Raw genomic sequence first — 20,546 nt, 5'->3', positions numbered from 1 at the left:
GCTATGGGGAAGAACTCAGTCCTGGAAGTCAGAGGACCTGGTTTCTAATCCCAACTCTACCACTTGTCGGCTGCATAGTCATGGAAAAGAGACTTAATTTCTCTACACCTCAGTTTTCTCAATTGTGAAGTGAGGATTCGAAACCAGTTTTCTCTCCTACTTAGTTTGTGAATCCTTCATGAGACACGGACTATATTCTACCAGATTGTCCTCAATCTCCTCCAGCACTTAATACTTCGCTTGGAACATATCTCAAAGAAAATCTCATATAATAAACCTCTAGAGTGTTATGTTTGGTTCAGGAAACTGAAACTGAAATGAATAGCCGATAGGAGAGGTCAGAGATCATCAAGATATGAGCATAACCGTTGTGAAAATTTTTTGATGGTTTTAGAGTCAAACAAGAAGTGCCTTTATATATAAATTCATCCATTTATTAGAGCCTGGTAGACAGAAGGACCTGATTCTAATCCTGTTTTGGCCCCTTGTCCACTGTATGACTTAGAGCCAGTAACTTACCTTCTCTGTTCCTCAGTTACCTCATCTGTAAATTGGGGATTATGACTGAAAACACCATGTGTGGCATAGACTGTGTCCAACCTGATTAGCCTGTAACCACCCCAGTGCTTAGTACAGTACCTCGCATATAATAAGCACATAACAATACCATAAAACAAACAAAAAACAACAAAAAGCCCACTTATTCTTCGAACTGATTCCATTTACTTGCATATCTGTATAAACAGTGGTACACATGCAAACCCAAGCATACCCCTTTATTCATCTAGTCCTTTCCTAAAGCCGGGTATGAATGTCTTCCCAGAGTGGACCTTACACTCAGATAGATGTGCCTGATTGTCTTTCTCTGTACCGCCCCACCCCCGGTCACTCTCACCAGGTCAGCGTGGGGTGGGGGGACCCCTGACCCTCTCTGGGCTGGGCTTGTTCCCCATCTCTCCTCGGACTCTTGGATGCAGCGGCCACGGAGGGACGGTGAGAAGCCGTCAACCCCTCTCTGCTCTCCCGAGGACAATGAGACGTGCATTCCAGACAGGGCCCCGTCCCCTTAGATAAAGCCACCGCTGCTCTGAGGAGTTTACCCGAACGACCAGATCACGGCCCTCGTCCCCACAGTCTTTGAGTCCCCATTGAGATGAGGATCAGGTGATGGCACTTACCTGCTACACTATGAGCCTGTTGTTTGGTAGGGACCATCTCTACATAATAATAATAATAATTTTGGTATTTGTTAAGGGATTACTGTCTACCCAAGCACGTTCTAAGCGCTGGGTTAGACATAAGGTAATTAGGTTGTCCCCCTTGGGGCTCACAGTCTTAATCCCCATTTAACAGGTGATGTAACGGAGGCACAGAGAAGTTAAGTGACTTGCCCAAAGTCACACAGCTGACAAGTGGTGGAGGCGGGATTGGAACCCACGACCTCTGACTCCGAAGCCAGCGCTCTTTCCACTAAGCCACGCTGCTTCTCATATATGTGGCCGACTTGTACTTCCCAAGCGCTTATTACAGTGCTCTGCACACAGTAAGTGCTCAATAAATATGATTGAATGAATGAATGAATCTGCAGGTTTCCCATGGCAACAGCTTCCTAATGGTTCCCACTGCTAGTGACCATCTGGTTCAACGGGTGGGCGCTTCAGCTTCTTTTTTTCCTTCAATGGTACCTGTTAAGCGCTTAGCATGTGACAGAAACTGTACTAAGTTCTGGGATTCGATACAAAATAATCAGGTTGGACATACTCCCTGTCCCACATGGGGCTCACGATCTCAATCCCCGTTTTACAGATGCGGGACCTGAAGTGCAGAGAAGTGAAGAGACATGCCCAAGGTCACACAGAAGAAAGGCACAGAGCCGAGATTAGAACCCAGGTCTTTCGGACTCCCAGGTCCATGCTCTATCGACTTTGCCACACTGCTTCTCTGAGTTTCATCTTGTTCATGACCTTAATCAAGCGGCCATTTAATCAGTTGTATTTTCTGACGTCTCCTGATTGCAAAACTAGAGAGAACGAGAAATGACTATCAATCTATCCTAAAACCCTCCCCCGGGCTGGCTTGGGGGATCAACCCAGAGAAGCAGCATGGCTTAGTAGCAAGAGCACGGGCTTGGGAATCAGAGGACGTGGGTTCTAATTCCGGCTCCACCATTTGTCTGCTGTGTGACCTTGGGCAAGCCATTTAACTTCTCTAGGCCTTGATTACCTCATCTGTAAAATGGGGATTAAGATTTGAGCCCTACGTGGGGCAACTTGATTATCTTGCATCTACCCCAGCGCTTAGAACAGTGCTTGGCACATAGTAAGCGCCTAACAAATACCATCATTATTATTATTACAATGCAACAGTATAGCAGACGCATTCCCTGACCACAAAGAACTTATAGTCTAGGGAGAGAAACAATCCACGCTGCTCTTCAAGTAAGTATATTAAGTACTTTAAAATACTATCATTAATAGTAGGCATATAGAAATGATGGGTCAATCAACTTTTATTATTGAATGCTTACTGGATGCAAAACACTGTATTGAGAGCTTGGGAAAGTACATTGTAGCAGAGTCGGTAGATGGGCTCCCTGCTCGCAAGGAGCTTGGCTTGGGCTGTGGACCCTTTGTCCTGACAATTCTCCATCTGTCCACAGGAAGCTCCCTGCCTCTCCCAGCCATGGGCCACGTCTCCGCGGTGACCGAATCCCACTAAGGGCCAGATGTAGAGGGAGAAGGAGTCTGTGGCGTTGCATCCAACCCAACAATTTCACCTTTCTAACAGTGTCATCCTCGGGGTGATGCTCGAGTTCTCAGTGTGGACTTCCAGGCAGATGTCAGAGGACATGGCCAACGGCACGGTGGAGATGACATTCCTGCTGCTGGGCTTCTCAGGAGCCCGGGAGCTGCAGCTGGTCCACACCGCGTTGTTCTTCTTGATCTACCTTGCGGCCCTGACGAGGAATCGCCTCATCATCGCTGTCACTGCCCTAGACCGGCGCCTCCACTCCGCCATGCACTTCTTCCTCAGAAACCTGGCCCTCATTGATCTCTGCTACGTCTCCATCACCATCTCCAAATTCATCCTCAACTTCCTCTTTCATTCATTCATTCATTCAATAGTATTTATTGAGTGGTTACTGTGTGCAGAGCACTATACTAAGCGCTTGGGAAGTACAAGTTGGCAACATATAGAGACGGCCCCTACCCAACAGCTGGCTCACAGTCTAGAAGGGGAAAACAGACAACAAAACAAAATATAGAAAGAAAATAAAATGAATAGAATAAATATGTACAAATAAAATAAATAAATAGAGTAATAAATACGTACAAGCACATACACATGTATACAGGTGCTGTGGGGAGGGGAAGGAGGTAAGGCGGAGTGATGGGTAGGGGGAGAAGGGGGAGAGGAAGAAGGGGGAATGAACGCTAACTCCATCCCCCTGCCTGCTTGCACTGCCCAGGTCTTTCTCGTGATTTGGTTGGCGGGAACGTAGATGGCCCTGCTGATCATCATGTTCCACGACCGCTTCGTGGCCATCTGCCGCCCCCTGCACTATAACACCATCATGCACAGGTGGGCCTGTGCCTCCACGCTGGCCACCTCTTGGCTCAGCAGTGCTCTGAATGCTGCCCTCTACACGACCAGCGCTATCTCCCTGTCCTTCTGTGACCCCAACGTCGTCCACTAGAACTTCTGCAACAGCCCCAAGTTGCAGGAGCTTCGTTGTTCCTCTAGCCAAGGCACCGAAAACCTGAGTTTAGCCACGACCGTCGGATTACCCTTCTGCTTCAAGTTCATCATCGTCTCATACGTGCACATCTTCCGGCCCGTACTGAGGTTACCGGCTGCCGATGGCCGGGCCAAATCCTTCTCCACCTGAATCCCCCACCTCGCCGTCATCACCCTTTTAATCTTCCGGCTCCTTTGCCTACTTGAAGCCGATATCCGAACTCCCCCTCGGTTCTGGAACTGACGCTGTCTGTGTTCTATTATGTGGTGCCCCCGACTCTGAACCCCCTCAGCCTAATGAATCAGGACGTGAAGGCAACGATGGAAAAAACTTTTAGGGCAGAAGAAGGAACTTTCCTTTAGATTGTGAACTCCTTGGGAGCAGGCGTGCTGTTGACAGCAGATGCCCTGAAATAAAAATAATAATAGTTAATAATTACGGTATTTGTTAAGGGCTTACTTTGTGCCAAGCATTGTTCTAAGCGCTGGATAGATACAAGGTAATCAAGTTATCCCTCATGGGGCTCACAATCTTAATCCCTCTTTTACAGATGAGGTAACTGAGGCACAAAGAAGTTAAGTGGCTTGCCCAAGGTCACACAGCAGACAAGTGGCAGAGTCGGGATCAGAACACACGTCCTCCGACTCCCAAGCTGTACTTTTTTCCTTAACCCACCCTGCTTCTCATGAAATTCATTCATTTAATCGAATTTATTGAGCACTTACTGTATGCAGAGCACTGTACTAAGCGCTTGGAAAGTACAGTTCGGCCACAAATAGAGAATCCTTACCCAACAACGGGCTCATATCAACAGATTGCCAAGGAGCCTTGCTGAACCTTGGACAAGTCACTTCACTTCTCCGTACCTCAATTACTTCATATGTAACATGTGAATGAAATTGGTGAGCCCCTCATGGGACATGGACTGTTGTGTCCAACCGAACCATCTTGTATTTATCACAGCACTAATTACCGTGCCAGGCACATAGTAAGAACTTACAGATACCATTAAAAATCTTTTGCACATTAAAAGTACCTTTCAAACTCTAAACTACCAGGGCGTTATCGAGCAAGGAACAGACGCTGAGATGTCTTTTCTGTTTTCCGGCGGCTTTGTGATTTCCGACGAGAGGTGGAAATTCTGATACTTTTGGAAGAAGCGCAGTCTTGCATGTCCGCAGGCTTCAGAGGGAATCAGGAAGGGAGAGAATTTGTTCATGGGGTGGAAAATCAGCAATCCATCTGTTAATTGTATTTATTGAGCGCTTACTGCACTCAACTAAGCACTTGGAAGAGTACAGTATGACAGAGCTGAAAGACATGTTTCCTTCCCACAAACAAGAGCCTAGTGGAAAGAATACAGGCCTGGGAGTCAGACTCAATCAGTCGGATTTATTGAGTGCTTACTATTTGCAGAATACCGTACTAAGCACTTGGGAGAGTATACCACCCATGCCCAATATAACCCCGTATTGACACCCTTGCCCATCACCCCGGTCCGCTGTTCCGGTCATTTAACTTTCTCCTAAGGCCCCCTGTTCCTCCCCCCAGGCCCAGCCCTCACCCCCAACGATCTGGCCACTTACTTCATTAGGAAAATTAATTCGATCAGTTCTAAGCTCCCCAAAGTCATCCCTCTTTCTTCTCTACCCCTACTCCCTCAACCCTCTCGTCTACTTTCCCATCCTTCCCAGCAGTATCTTCAGGGGAGATCTCCTCCCTCCTCTCAAGTGCCACCCCATCCACCTGTGCTTCGGACCCCATTCCCTCTCATCTCATAAAAACTCTCACCTCTTCCCTCCTCTCCTCCTTAACTTCCATCTTCAACCGCTCACTCGCCAATGGCTTCTTCCACTCAGCCTTCAAACATGCCCACGTCTCCCCCACCCGAAAAACCCTCTCTTGACCCTATTTCCCCTGTCAGTTATCGCCCTATCTCTCTCCTACCCTTCCTTTCTAAACTCCTAGAACGTGTCGCTACACTTACTGCCTCGAATTCCTCGACCCCAACTCTCTCCTAGGCCCCCTCCAATCTGGCTTCCGTCCACTACACTCCACTGAAACTGCCCTCTCAAAGGTCACCAGTGACCTCCTTCTTTCCAAATCTAATTGCTCTTACTCTATCCTAATCCTCCATGACCTTTCAGCTGCCTTTGACACTATGGACCATCCCATTCTCCTCGACACATTATCGGACTTGGCTTCACGGACTCTTCTCTCCTGATTCTCCTATTATCTCTCTGTCCATGGATTCTCAGTCTCCTTCGCGGGCTCCTCCTCTCCTTCCCATCCCTTTACTGTAGGGGTTCCTCAAGGGTCAGTTCTTGGTTCCCTTCTGTTCTCCACATATGCTCACTCTCTTGGTGAACTCATTCACTCCCACGGCTTCGACTATCATCTCTACGCAGATGAAACCCAAAGCTACATCTCCTCCCTTGTTCTCTTTCCCTCCCTCCAGACTCATATCTCCTCCTGCCTTCAGGCAGCGTGGCTCCATAGAAAGAGCACAGGCTTTGGAGTCAGGGGTCATGGATTCAAATCCCGTCTCTTCCAATTGTCAGCTGTGTGACACTGGGCAAGCCACTTCGTTTCTCTGTGCCTCAGTTCCCTCATCTGTAAAATGAAGATGAAGACGGTGAGCCCCCTGTGGGAAAGCCTGATAACCTTGTAACCTCCCCAGAGTTTAGAACAGTGTTTGCCACATAGTAAGCGCTTGATAAATGGCATTACTGTTATTATTATTCAGGACGTCTCCACCTGGATGTCCACCCGCCACCTAAAACTCAATATTTCCAAGACTGAGCTCCTTATCTTACTTTCCAAACCCCGTCTTCTCCCTGATTTTCCCATCACTGTGGACGGCACTACCACCCTTCCTGTTTCACAAGCCCGAAGCCTTGGTGACGTCCTTGACTCCGCTCTCTCGTTCTGCCAACACGTCCAATCTGTCACCAAAACCTGCCATTCTAACCTTCACAACATCGCCAGGATCCTCCCTTTCCTCTCAATCCAAACCACCACCTTGTTGATTCAATCTCTCATCCTATCCCGACTGGAATACTGCATCAGCCTTCTTTCTGATCTCCCAACCTCCTGTCTCTCCCCTCTTCAGTCTATACTTCACTCTGCTGCCCGGATTATCTTTCTACAGAGGCGCTCTGGGCATGTCACTCCGCTCCTCAAAAATACCCAGTGGTTGCCTATCAACCTTCGTATGAAGCAAAACCTCCTCACTATTGGCTTGAAAGCTCTCCATCACCTTGCACCTTCCTACCTCACCTCTCTTCTCTCCTTCTACAGCTCAGCCCACAAGCTCCATTCCTCTGTCACTAACCTCCTCACTGTGCCTCGTTCTCGCCTATCCGATCGTCGACCCCTTTCCCACATCCTACTGAACTGGAATGCCTTCCCTCTGCAAATCCAGCATACTAGCTCTCTTTTCACCTTCAAAGCCCTACTGAGAGCTCACCTCCTCCAGGCGGCCTTCCCAGACTGAGCACCCCACTTTTTCCTCTCCTCCTCCTCTCCTCTCCACTGCCCCCACTCCCTCCCTATGCTCTTCCCCCTTCCCCTCCCCACAGCACTTGTGTATATTGGTACATTATTTATTACTCCATTTTATTATTCATTCATTAAATCGTATTTATTGAGCGCTTACTGTGTGCAGAGCACTGTACTAAGAGCTTGGCAAGTACCAGTTGGTAGCATATAGAGACGGTCCCTACCGAACAGCGGACTCACAGTCTAGAAGGAGGAGACAGACAACAAAACAAAACATATTAACAAAACAGAATACATAGAATAAATATGTACAAAATAAATAAATAAATAAATAGAGTAATAAATATGTACATACATGTATACATATCTACAGGTGCTGTGGGGTGGGGTGGGAGGTAAGGCGGGGGAATGGAGAGGAGGAGGAGGGGGAGAGGAAGGAGGGGGTTCGGTCTGGGAAGGCCTCCTGGAGGAGGTGAGCTCTACGTAGGGTTTTGAAGGGAGGAAGAGAGCTAACTTGGTGGATGTGCGGAAGGAGGGCATTCCAGGCCACGGGGATGACGTGGGCCGAGGGTCGACGGCGGGACAGGCGAGAATCAGGCACGGTGAGGAGATTAGCAGCAGAGGAGCGGATGGTGCGGGCTGGGCTGTAGAAGGAGAGAAGGGAGGTGAGGTAGGAGGAGGCGAGGTGATGGAGAGCCTTGAAGCCAAGGGTGGGGAGTTTTTGCCTGATGCATAGGTTGATTGGTAGCCACTAGAGATTTTTGAAGAGGGGAGTAAAATGCCCAGAGCACTTCTGCACAAAGACGATCAGGGCAGCGGCTTGAAGTATGGAATGAAGTGGGGAGAGACAAGGGGATGGGAGATCGGAGAGGAGGCTGATGCAGTAAACCAGACGGGATAGGATGAGAAATTGAACAAGCAGGGTAGCGGTTTGAATGGAGAGGAAAGGGCGGATCTTGGCAATGTTGCGGAGATGCGACCGGCAGGTTTTGGTGATGGATTGGATGTGAGCGGTGAACGAGAGAACGAAGTCGAGGATGACTCCAGGGTTTCGGGATTGTGAGAAGGGAAGGATGGTAGTGCCATCAACAGTGATGGGAAAGTCAGGAGGAGGGCAGGGTTTGGGAGGGAGGATAAGGAGTTCAGTCTTGGACATGTTGAGTTTTAGATGGCGGGCAGACCTCCAGATGGAGATGTCCTGAAGGCAGGAGGAGATTCGAGCCTGGAGGGAGGGAGAAAGAGCAGGGTCAGAGATGTAGATTTGGGTGTCATCAGCGTATTTCAGGCCGTGGGAGCGAATGAGGTCACCAAGGGAGTGAATGTAAATCGAGAACAGAAGGGGACCAAGAACTGACCTTTGAAGAACCCTTACAGTAAGGGGATGGGAGGGGGAGGAGGAGCCCGCAAAAGAGACTGGGAATGAATGTCTGGTGAGATAAAAGGAGAACCAGGAGAGGACAGAGTCTGTGAAGCCAAGGTTGGATAGCGTGTTGAGGGGAAGGGGGTGGTCCACATTGTCGAAGGCAGCCGAGAGGTCGAGGAGGGTTAGGATAGAGTAGAAGCCGTTGGACGTGGCAAGCAGGAGGTCATTGGTGACCTTTGAGAGGGCGGTTTCTGTGGAATGTAGGGTATGGAATCCAGATTGGAGGGGGTCGAGGAGAGAGTTGGCGTTGAGGAATTCGAGGCAGCAGGTTTAGATGACTCATTCACGGAGTTTGGAAAGGAATGGTAGGAGGGAAGTAGGGCGATAACTAGAAGGTGAGGTCGGGTCAGGAGATGGTTTTTTTTTTTAGGATGGGAGAGACGTAGGCATGTTTGAAGGCAGAGGGGAAGGAACCAGTGGAGGGTGAGCGGTTGAAGATGGAAGTTATGGAGGGGAGAAGGGACGGAGCGAGAGATTTCATGAGATGAGAGGGAATGTGGTCAGAAGCACACGTGGCCGGAGTAACACTCGAGAGGACGGAGGAGCTCTCCTCTGAGGATACTGCTGCGAAAGATGGGAGAGTAGCAGAGAGCGTTGCGAGCGGGGGGTTGGAGAATGGGGTGGGAGTGACTTTGGGGAGCTCAGACCTGATGGATTTAATTTTATTAATGAAGTAGGAGGTCAGATCGTTGGGGATGAGGGAAGGAGAAGGGGGAGGAACCGGGGGCCTGGGAAGGGAGTTAAATATATGGAAGAGCTGACGGGGATGATGGGCATGGGTGTCCATAAGGGAGGATAAATAGTTTTGTCTGGCAGAGGAGAGGGCCGAGTTAAGGCAGGAAAGGATAAACTTGAAGTGAACGAGGTTGGCATTGTGTTTAGACTTTCTCCAGCAGCGTTCAGCAGCTCGCGCATAAGAGCGAAGGAAGCGGATAGTGGCAGGGATCCAGGGCTGTGGGTTAGTGGTATGAGAGCGGCGAAGGAAAAGGGGAGCGAGCGACTCGAGCTGAGTAGATAGGGTAGAGCTGAGAGCATTAATCAGATCATGAAGATTGGGTAGAGAGGAAAGGGAGGCGAGGTCGGGTATGAGAAGTTCAGAAAGATGGATGGGGTCAAGATTGTGAGCCCCATGTGGAGCCACGACTGCATCCAACCTACTTAACTTGTACCTACCCCAGCGCTTAGGACAGTGTTTGGGACAGAGGAGGAGTTTAACAAGTACTATCATTATTATAATTATCATTATTACTCTCCCAAGTGTTTAGTGTACACAGTAAGCACTCAATAAATATCAGTCAAGATTGATTGACTGATAGTAAATTATATTGTGTGATCTTAGCCCAGTAGACTGGAAACTTCTTGAGAGCAGGGATTACAACGTTTCCCACTATTTGTCTTCATCCAAAATTTGGAAATAACTCTTACAAGGAGGAATTTCTGAAAGTGTTGGTGGCTGACCAAAGCTGGTCACACTCTCTCAGCCCTACTTGTCATTTACCCTCTGCAAGGGATTCTGGGACCCACTGAAGGCCGAAGTGATGGTCCGTAGTGCTGCCACTGTGCTGGAGCACCGTATCCCGGCGGGTGGTTGGCATGATAGTGAGGTTTGAGGAGGAAGGAGGAGACTTGTGTGACAATTCGGGGTTACTGAACTGGAAAACACCTCTCCTCCTACAAGTCCACCTCCCCCACTAGTAGCCGCAGCCTTGTTCCGAACACCAACTTCGGCTAAATCTCTTCCATCCTCATCCTCGTCCCCCCTGCCCCTCCATCCCACCCACTCCGGGTCACTCTCACCGGGGCAGCGTGGGGCTGGCTGTCACTTACCTCTGCAGGGCTGGGCTGCTCCCTTCTTTCCCCTCAGACTTCTGGGTTCGATCCGCCAGGAAGGAACACAGAGGAGCTCCCGATCCCTCTCTGTTCTCCTTCAGACTCCGACAAGTCCTCCAGATGGGGTCCTGTCCCTGTAGATAAAGCAGGAGCTGCTCCAAGGGGGATCCCGGGAGGATGGTTTGGGGCTCTACCGAGGGACCTCGTGGCCTGAACAAGTCATGAACCCCTTGGTCACGTGGATCCTGAAGATCCTGAGAGACAAGGTCCCGGTCCCTGCAGCATCAGCGATGGTGTCGGCCCTCGGACCTGACGTGGAAACAGCGGTATACGCGGCCCAGCGTCCGACGATTCCTGTTTTCAATGACAGTGTTTAGCCACTGTAATTGGTATCATCTTTGTCTAATTCGAAACCTGAGTCACTCAATCTGTCAGTTATTCAGCTAATTGTGTCTTTTTCGTATGACCATTGTGAAGCGCTTAATATATATCAGGCACTATACTAAGTGTTGGAGTAGATACAAGCTAACCATATTGGTCAGAGTCCACGTTTCCCATTGAGCACAAATCTCAAACCTCGTTTTACAGATAAGGGAATTGAGGAACGGACAATTCAAGGGACCCTGCCCAAAGTCACACAACAGACATGTGGTGGAACCAGGATTAGAACCGATGTCCATTTGAATCCCAGGCTAGCGCTCTACCCACTAGGCGACGCTGCTTCTTCTGATTTGTCCTGATTGCAAATCCACTGAAGAACTGTTCATACTGACTATATAAACGGTACTCTTGAATCAAGCGTTCATCCTCTTTCTCATATTTCCCTTCTCTCTTTCCTCCTCTACGTACTTTGCTATGTCTACCTCCCCCCATTAGATCATAATCTCCTGGTGAGCAGGAACAATGCAATTTCATCTCTTTTCACTGCTCCTGAGAGCTTACTGCACTACTTTTCACCCAGGATGTGGTCAATAAATATCATTGATAATAATAATAACAATAATTATGGTCTTCGTTAAACGCTTAAGTCTGTGCCTAGCACTGTTTTAAGTGCTGGAGTAGATACAAGGTAATCAGGCCTGACACAGTCCCTGTCCCATATGGTGCTCACAGTCTCAATCCCCATTTTACAGATGAGGGAACTAAAGCACAGAGAAGTGAAGTGACTTGCCCCAGGTAACAGGGCGGACAAGTAGCTGAACTGAGATTAGACCCCGCGACCTCTGACCATCCCAAGCGCGTGCTATGGATGGATAGGTGGATGGATGGATGGATGCATGGATGAACAGATGAATGGCTGGAAAAATGGATGGATGAGAGAGGATGGATTTGACAAGACAGATGGAGCTGCAGTCATCCTTTCTTCCCTTCTCCCATACCTCTTCCAATTTTCCAACTTTCATACCCACCCCCAGAATTATGCTGAAGAGCATATCATTATGTTTTCATAGTCATTGCTAATAAAGATATCATTATTGTATTTATTAAGGGTGTGTAAGGTAGATACTAGGTCATCGGGTTGTCCCATGTGGGGTTCACGTCTTAATCCCGATTTTACAGATGTGGTCGCTGAGGCACGGATAAGTTAAGTGGTTCACCCAGGGTTACCCAGAAGGCAAGAGGCAGAGCACGGCTTCGAACCACCCCAAACAGGATTTACTGTTTGAAGAAGTACTAAGCACTTTGGAGAGCGTATTGGTATATTTTCATAGTCATTACTAATAATGATATCAGTTTGAGGAAGTACTAAGCACTTGGGAGAGTTCAGTTTAACAGAGTTGTTAAATGCATTCCCTGCCCACAGTGAGGTAACAGTCTAGAGGGCCTCCCCTTCCTTTAGGTCATGATGCCTCCCCAAAACCAGATTGTCAATCCTACTTCCGTCTGATCCCCCTCCCTCCCAGACTTTGACAATTCATTGACGTACAGCGTTTTCTGTGAACCCCGTAGGACAGCTAAGTACCTGGTTAGGTCCAAGGGCAATTCCCTGGTCAAGTGGTGTGGTGAGAGGAGTTGTACAAGGAAGGAGACAGTCTGTCCAGAGAAGAGGCTAGGCAAGTGACCCTTTTAATATACTGCCCCTGGCGGCCTTCACGTCCCGGTTCCTCAGGCTGTAGATGAGGGGTTCAGGGCGGGGGGCACCACAGAGAAGAACACGTACACCAGCAGATCCACGATCGAGGGGGAGTCCGAGGGTGGCTTGAGTTTGGCAAATATCGCCGCTGAGACGAAATCAGTGACGAGGGCTAGGTGGGGCAGGCAGGTGGAGAAGGCTTTGGCCCGGCTCTCGGCGGCTGTCACCCTCAGAACGGCCCGGAAGATGCGCACGTGCGATGAGATGATGGGAATGAAGATGGCCACGCCTAACACTGTCGCAGTGGTGATGCTCACGTCGACGGCGATGTGGACCTTGGAGTACGAGATCTTCAGCAGGGAGGGGATGTCACAGAAAAACCGCTGGACGATATTGGACGCCCGGAAGGACAGGAAGAACGTGCCAGCTGAACACATTACTGCAACCAGGCCCCCAGTGAGCCACGAAGCGGCCGACATCTTCCCACAGGCCACGGTGTTCATTACGACCTCGTAGCTCAGGGAGAGGCAGGTGGCGGCGTAGCGGTCGTAGGACATCGCCGTGAGGAGAAACAGCTCAGAGCCAGCAAACAGGACCACCGAAAAGAGATGGATGACATAGCCCAGGAAGTAAATCGATCTATGTTCGATCAGTGAGTGGTGGGTGGATTTGTTACGGAGATGTAGCAGAGGTAGAGGACGGACGGGTTCCTGAGTAAGAAGTACATGGGGGTATGGAGGCGCCGGTCGAGGGCGGTGTCCACGAGGTTGAGGAGATTCCCTGTCAGGGCCTCCAGATAGACCAGGAGGAACAGAGCGGAACGGTCCAGCTGCAGCTCCCGGACCTCCGAGAATCCCAGCAGGAGGAATTCCCTCACCATGGAGATGTTGGGCATTTTTGGAAAGCAGTATTGACTTTCTGCAGTGGATCAGGGAAGAACCAGTCACAGTTCATTGATGGGAAGAGTGAAAAAACTGACAAGACATTTGTAGGTGATTCTCTATGGAAAGGAGAAAGATATTGAATTCAAAATGATCTTTGAGTTTCATATCCAGCAGGGATTAAGAAAGATCCAGATTATCGCATTATTTTGTTCGATTAAAAGGGAATCCCTGAGGTTGTCCCCCTTCAGCCACCCCAGCAGAGTTGGCAGACATGTTCCCTACCCACATCGAGTTTACAGTCTGGATTGAGATCTTTTTCTATATTTGTCTTCAACGCTCCCCGCTGCTTGACCTTGTTCTCTGCTTCCAATACCCAATACTTTGCATGCACACAAACACACACACACAAGCACACACACACACACGCCGCTTCTAGCACAGGGAAGCTGATTGCAGCAGCTCCTGTAAAGTGGAAAATGAATTCGTTCAGTAATATTTATTAAGTGCTTACTGTGTGAACAGCACTGTACTAAATGCTGGGGAGAGTATAATAGAATAATAAACAGACACAGTCCCTGCCCAGAAAGAGCGTACAGTCTTGATTTTACTCACGATCGACATTCCCTTTTCCATCCTAGCGTGGAACTCCTTCTCATAGCAGCTCAAAATCAGAGACAGCACACTTATTTCTGAATTCTTTACTGCTAAAATCCCCCCTCCTCCAACCAGCTACCCCGATTTATTTCCCAGCCTTCTAAACCCACTTCACTTAACTCAAGCGTGAATCAACTCAAGCCCATCCTCATTTAGTGGGAAAAGCATGGCCCAGGAGTTCTCTTCTTGACTGTGATCTCCTTGAGGGGGGAATACACATCTACCAGCTCTGTTCCATTATACTCTCCCAAGCATAGCTTAATGGAAGTCAGAGGACCTGGGTCCTAATCCTGCCTGTGGGACCTTGGGCAAGTCGCTGCTGTGGGACCTTGGGCAAGTCGCTTCACTTCTCTGGACCTCAGTTTCCTCTTCTGTAAAATGGCATGCAATAATTGCATATTCATCTTTCCATTCATTTGTTTTCTTCTAGAAAGGACAGGGAATGTGTCTGTTATACTGTGATAAAGTGGATAGAGCACTTCCCCTCTGCCTTCAAACACGCCCACGTCTCCCCCATCCAAGAAGATCCTCTCTTGACCCCACTGTCCCTTACAGTTAATGACCCATCTACCTCCTACCCTTGCTTTCCAAAATTCTAAAGCACGTCATCTGCACTCGCTGCCTCGAATGCACTAACTCCAACTTTTCCCTGGACTCCCCCCAAGTCGGGCTTCTGCCACCTCCACTCCACCAAAATTGCCCTCTCAAAGGTCACCAATGACCTCATTCTTGCCAAGTCCAATGGGTCCTACTCTACCCTAATCCTCCTCGAACTCTCAGGTGCCTTTGACACTGTGGACCATCCCCTTCTCCTTAACATGTTACCTAACCTAGGCTTCACAGACTCTGTCCTCTCCTGATTCTCCTGATTCTCCTGATTCTCCTCTTATCTGGCCGTTCATTCTCGGTCTCCTTCACGGGCTCCTCCTACCTGTCCCATCCCCTAAAGGGTCAGTTTTCAGTCTCCTTCTGTTCTCCATCTATACTCACTTGATTGGTGAACTCAGTCGCTCCCATCCCATAGAGTATCATCTCTATGCAGATGACACCCAAATCTACATCTCCTCCCCTTTTCTCTCTCCCTCCCTCCAGGCTCGTGTCTCCTCCTGCCTTCAGGACATCTCTACCTAGATGTCCGTCCGCCACCTAAAACTCAACGTGTGCAAGACTGAGCTCCTTATCTTACTTCCCAAACCCTGTCCTCTCCCTGACTTTCCTTTCACTGTGGACGGCACTACCATCCTTCTGGTCTCACAAGCCCGTAGCCTTGGTGTCCTCCTTGACTCCACTCTCTCATTCACCCACACATCCAATCTGTCACCACAACCTGCCGGTCTCACCTCCGCAACACCGCCAAGAACCGCCCTTTCCTCTCCATCCAAACCGCTACCTTATTGGTTCAGTCTCTCATACTATCCCGACAGGATTACTGCATCGGCCTCTTTTCTGATCTCCCACCCTCCTGTCTCTCCCTGCTTCATTCTATACTTCACTCTGCTGCCTGGATTATCAAAAATACAGAAACGCTCCGGGCATGTCACTCCCCTCTTCAAAAATCTCCAGTGGTTGCCTATCAATCTTCGCAGGAAGCACAAATTCTTCACTATTGGCTTCAAACCTCTCCATCCCCTTGTCCCCTCCTACCTCACCTCCCTTCTCTCCTTCTCCAGCCCAGCCGGCACAATATGCTCCTCTGCTGCTAACATTCTCACTGGGCCTCATTCTCTCCTGTTCCGCCGTCGACAACTGGCCCACGTCCTACTTCTGGCAAGGAATGCCATCCCTCCTCACATCTGCCAAACAAGCTCTCTTCCCCTGTTCAAAGCCCTACTGAGAGATCACCTCCTCAGGAGGCCTTCCCAGACTGAGCCCCCCTTTTCCTCTGCCCTTTCTCCCCTTCCGCTGCTCTACCCCTTCCCCTCCCCATAGCTCGTGTGTATATTACTACATATTTATTACTCGATTCATTTTATTAATGGTGTGCATATATCTATAATTCTATTTACCTGTTTTGATGCTATTGATGCCTGTCTACCTGCCTTGTTTTGTGGTCTGTCTCCCCCTTCTAGACTGTGAGCCCTTTGCGGTTTAGGGATTATCTCTACCTGTTCTCTAATTGTACTTTCCAATCGCTTAGTACAGTGCTGTAAACACAGTAAGCGCTCAATAAATATGATTGAATGAATGAATTAAAACCCAGGTCCTCTTGCCTCCCGGGCCCGTACTGTTTCCAGTACGCAACACTGCCTCTAATATAGAGAAATTGCGACTCTGCCCCTGGTCATCCCAGTTCCCTATTGAAATTTCCTTCACCTTTCCCTAGCTCCTCTCTGGACTCACTGGACCCATCCGCGGCTGGGGAGCCTCGAACTCTACTGAGAGAGATGCTCACTCCATCTCGGCGGTCCTGCATGCTGGCGGCAGTGACAGGAATGTCTGGGCGAGGGGCGAGAGTTGTCAGGATACTCCCTCCACCTCTAAACTCTCCGGCCGGCTGCGCCGTCCCCTCAGAAGGCGTCCGGGTAGTTTCCTGGGGGATTCCCCCGTTGGAGGACGGGCCCGGGGCTCCGCTGAGACGCCCGACCGTCCGGGAATCTCGGAAGGCCGGGATCGTTGGCTCCCTGCGGTCCCGGCCCCCACAACGTAAATAACTGCCCATTCCTATGTGGCTCCCCCTCTGGGACTCCTTTCTAGATCAACATCAACAGACTAATCATCATTCCCTTTCTGTGATTAATAATAGCGTTCTGGTTAAGCTCTGATGTTTGGAGCTTCATGCCATGCCAGGGCTTGGGACCATCTGAAATCAGCAGCAATCCAATTTAGACATTCCCCTCTAACCTGTAAACTCATCATGAGTAGGGAATTTGGCTACCAATCCTGTTATATTATTATATCATAGTCTCCCAAGCGCTTTACTACAAAGGTCTGCACATAGTAAGCGCTCAATAAAAATGATTGATTGATTAATGTGCATTATTTTCCCCTACTGAATTCTTTTCGGCAGTCTCCATTCCTCCCAAGCTCACCCTCTTTCTGTGCCTAGTTCCCAAATCCCCCGACTCAGACTCCTACCTCACCACCTTTCCCCTGCTTCCAATTCCCTCTCCCTTCATATCCACTAGACCACAGGGCTTCCCATCTTCCAAACTCCTTCCTGAAACTCTATGAAATCCAGGGGACCTTCCCTGATTATTTTTTTCATAATGGTATGTGGTAAGTGTTTACTATTATCCAGGGACCGTTCTAAACACTGAGGTACCCACAGGCTAGTCAGGTTGGGCACAGTTCTTGTCTCGCATAGGACTTCCAGTCTTAATCCCCATTTTACAGATGAGATAGGTGAGGCAAGAAGTGAAATGACTTGCCCAAGGTCACATGGCAGACAAGCCGAATTAGAATTCAGGTCCTCTGACTCCCAGGTCCATGCTCTATCAACTGGGCTATGATGTTCCCCTGTGTTACCCTGTCTCAGGTACTTAATTGTCTCGGCCTGAGCCTGTGTAAAAAGCTTCCATCCCCAATCTGAATAATAATGATAGCAATAATAATAATAGTGGTATTTGATAAGCGTTTATTATGTGCCGGGCACTGTACAAGCGCTGGAGTGTATAAAACCAAATTGTGTCAGACAAGTCCCTGTCTCAAATGGGCTCACAGTCTCAACCCTCATTTTACATCTCAGGGAACTGATGCCCAGAGAAGTGAAGAGACTTGCCCAAGGTCACATGGCGGATAAGTAACAGAACTTTGATTAGAACCCGCGACCTCTGACCTCCAAGCCCACGCTCTGGATAGATGGATGGATGGATGGATGGATGGATGCATAGATGAATGGTTGGAAGGATTGATGGATGGATGGAAGGTAGGAAAGTTGGATTGATGAGAGAGGATAGATTTAACAAGACAGATGGAGCTGCAGTCATCCTTTCTTCCGTTCTCCCATTCGACCTCCCGTTTTCCAACTTTCTCTCCCATCCCCAGAATCATGCTAAAGAGCTTATAGTTACATTTTCATAGTCATTACTCATAATGTTATCATTATTTTTATTTATTAAGAAGCCGTGTGCCTAAATTGTTCCACTTGCTGGAGTAGAAACAAAAGAATCAGTCCAGACACAATTTCTGTCCCAAAGGGGCTCAGAGTATAAGAGGAAGAGAGATCCTTGAGAAGCAGCGTGGCTCAGTGGTAAGAGCCCGGGCTTTGGAGTCAGAGGTCATGGGCTCAAATCTTGGCTCCGCCAGAGGCCATCTGTGTGACTTTGGACAAGTCACTCAACTTCTCTGTGCCTCAGTCACCTCATCTGTGAAATGGGGATAAAGACTGTGAGCACCCATGGGGCAGCATGAACACCTTGTAACATCCCCCGCGCTTAGAACAGTGCTTTCCACAGAGTAAGCGCTTAGTAAATGCTATTATTATTATTATTATTATTATTATCATTATTATTATCCTAGGGATGTTAAGCCCCTGCCCCTAGGTCACAAAGCAGGCCAGTAGCAGAGCTGGCATCAGGACTGAAGTCTCAATCAATCAATCAACCATATTTATTGAGCACTTACTCTGGGCCCAGCACTGTACAAAGCACTTGGATTCGTTCAATATAACAGAGTTGGTAGACATGTTCCCTACCCACGATGATCTTACAGTCTAGAGCGATTCTCATCCCTTTAGGCCATGATGAAATTAAAAAGAAAATGGTATTTGTTAAGAACTTGCTATGTGCCAATCACTGCTCTTGGGACAGTGGGGTAGATGCGAGGTCATCGGGTTGTCCTACGTGGGCTTCACAGTCTTAATCCCCATTTTACAGATGAGGTCATTGAGTCACGGAGTTGTTAAGTGGATCATCCAAGGTTACCCAGAAGATAAGTGGCAGAGCATGGCTTAGAACCGCCCCCAAACAGGATTGACTGTTTGAAGAAGTACTAAGCACATGGGAGAGTTCAGTTTACCAGAGTTGTTAAACGCATTCCCTGCCCACAGTGAGCTAACAGTCTACAGGGCCTCCCCTTCCTTTAGGGCCTACCCAAAACCGGATTGTCAATCCTATTTCCGTTTTAGCTGCCTCCCTCCCAGACGTTGACAATTCATCGACGTCCAGTGTTTTCTGTGAAACCTATTGGACAGCGAAGTATCTGGCTAGGTACAAGGGCAATTCCTTGGTCAAGTGGTGGGGTGAAAGGATTTGCACAAGGAAGGAGACATTTTGTTCCAGAGCAGAGGCCGGGCGAGTGATCCTTTTAGGATCCTACCCATGGCGGCCTTCATGTCCCGGTTCCTCAGGCTGTAGATGAGGGGGTTCAGGGCGGGGGGCACCACAGAGTAGAACACGGACACCAGCAGATCCACGATGGAGGGGGAGTCCGTGGGTGGCTTGAGGTAGGCAAATAGCGCCGCCGAGATGAAAACAGTGATGACGGCAAGGTGGGGCAGGCAGGTGGAGAAGGCTTTGGCTCGGCTCTCGGCGGCCGGCATCCTCAGTACAGCCTGGAAGATGCGTACGTACGAGAAGATGATGAGAATGAAGCTGGCCACGCCTAACACTACCCCAGTGGTGATGCTCACGTCGACGGCCACGTGGTCCTTGGAGCACGAGATCTTCAGCAGGGAGGGGACGTCACAGAAAAACTGTTGGACGATATTGGACCCACAGAAGGACAGGGAGAACGTGCCAGCTGAAAACATAACTGCAACCAGGCCCCCAGTGAGCCACGAAATGGCCACCATCTTCACACAGGCCACTGTGTTCATGACGACCTCGTAGCTCAGGGGGAGGCAGATGGCGGCATAGCGGTCATAGGACATCGCCGTGAGGAGGAACACCTCTGAGGCGGCAAACAGGACCACCGAGAGGACCTGGGTGACACAGTCTAGGAAGGAAATGGATCTACATTCTGTCAGGGAGTTGTGGATGGATTTGGGGACGGTGACGGAGATGTAGCAGAGGTCGAGGACGGACAGGTTCCTGAGGAAGAAGTACATGGGGGTGTGGAGGCGCCGGTCGAGGGCGGTGGCGGTGATGATGAGGAGATTCCCCGTCAGAGCCGCCAGGTAGACCAGGAGGAACAGCGCGGCCTGGAACAGCTGCAGCTCCCGGATCTCCGAGAATCCCAGGAGCAGGAATTCCCTCAGCTCCGTGTGGTTGACCATTTCTTCCTTGTGGGGAAATAGGAAATAGGGTCCTGTAGGATGGATGGAGGTGAAAATATTAAGTTATCCGAGCAGTGTGGTCTAGTGTTAGAACAGTTCTTGGCACAATGTAAGCGCTTAGCAAATGCCATCATTATTATTATCATTATTAGTGACTAGAGCACGGGCCTGGGAGTCAGAGGACCTGAGTTTTAATCCCGGTTCTGCTATTCGTCTGCTGTGTGACTTTGCACAAGTCACTTCAATTACCATCATTATTATTATCATTTTTATCGTGAAAACTGGAG

The 20,546-nt window shown here is 49.2% G+C and overlaps 1 protein-coding gene across 1 annotated transcript; it reads right to left on the bottom strand.

Moving 5' to 3' along the window:
* Positions 1-19,272: 19,272 nt before the first annotated feature.
* On the bottom strand, positions 19,273-20,259 carry LOC119921671 (olfactory receptor 14A16-like). Its single transcript, XM_038741754.1, has one exon. The coding sequence runs from the start codon at positions 20,257-20,259 to the stop codon at positions 19,273-19,275; it is 987 nt and encodes a 328-aa protein (XP_038597682.1).
* Positions 20,260-20,546: the final 287 nt, after the last annotated feature.

Source organism: Tachyglossus aculeatus (genome assembly GCF_015852505.1).
Source record: "Tachyglossus aculeatus isolate mTacAcu1 chromosome 12 unlocalized genomic scaffold, mTacAcu1.pri SUPER_6_unloc_4, whole genome shotgun sequence".
Classification (NCBI taxonomy): Eukaryota; Metazoa; Chordata; class Mammalia; order Monotremata; family Tachyglossidae; genus Tachyglossus; species Tachyglossus aculeatus.
Note: the sequence above shows the minus strand (reverse complement) of the source record. Positions and strands in the feature narration are given on the sequence as shown.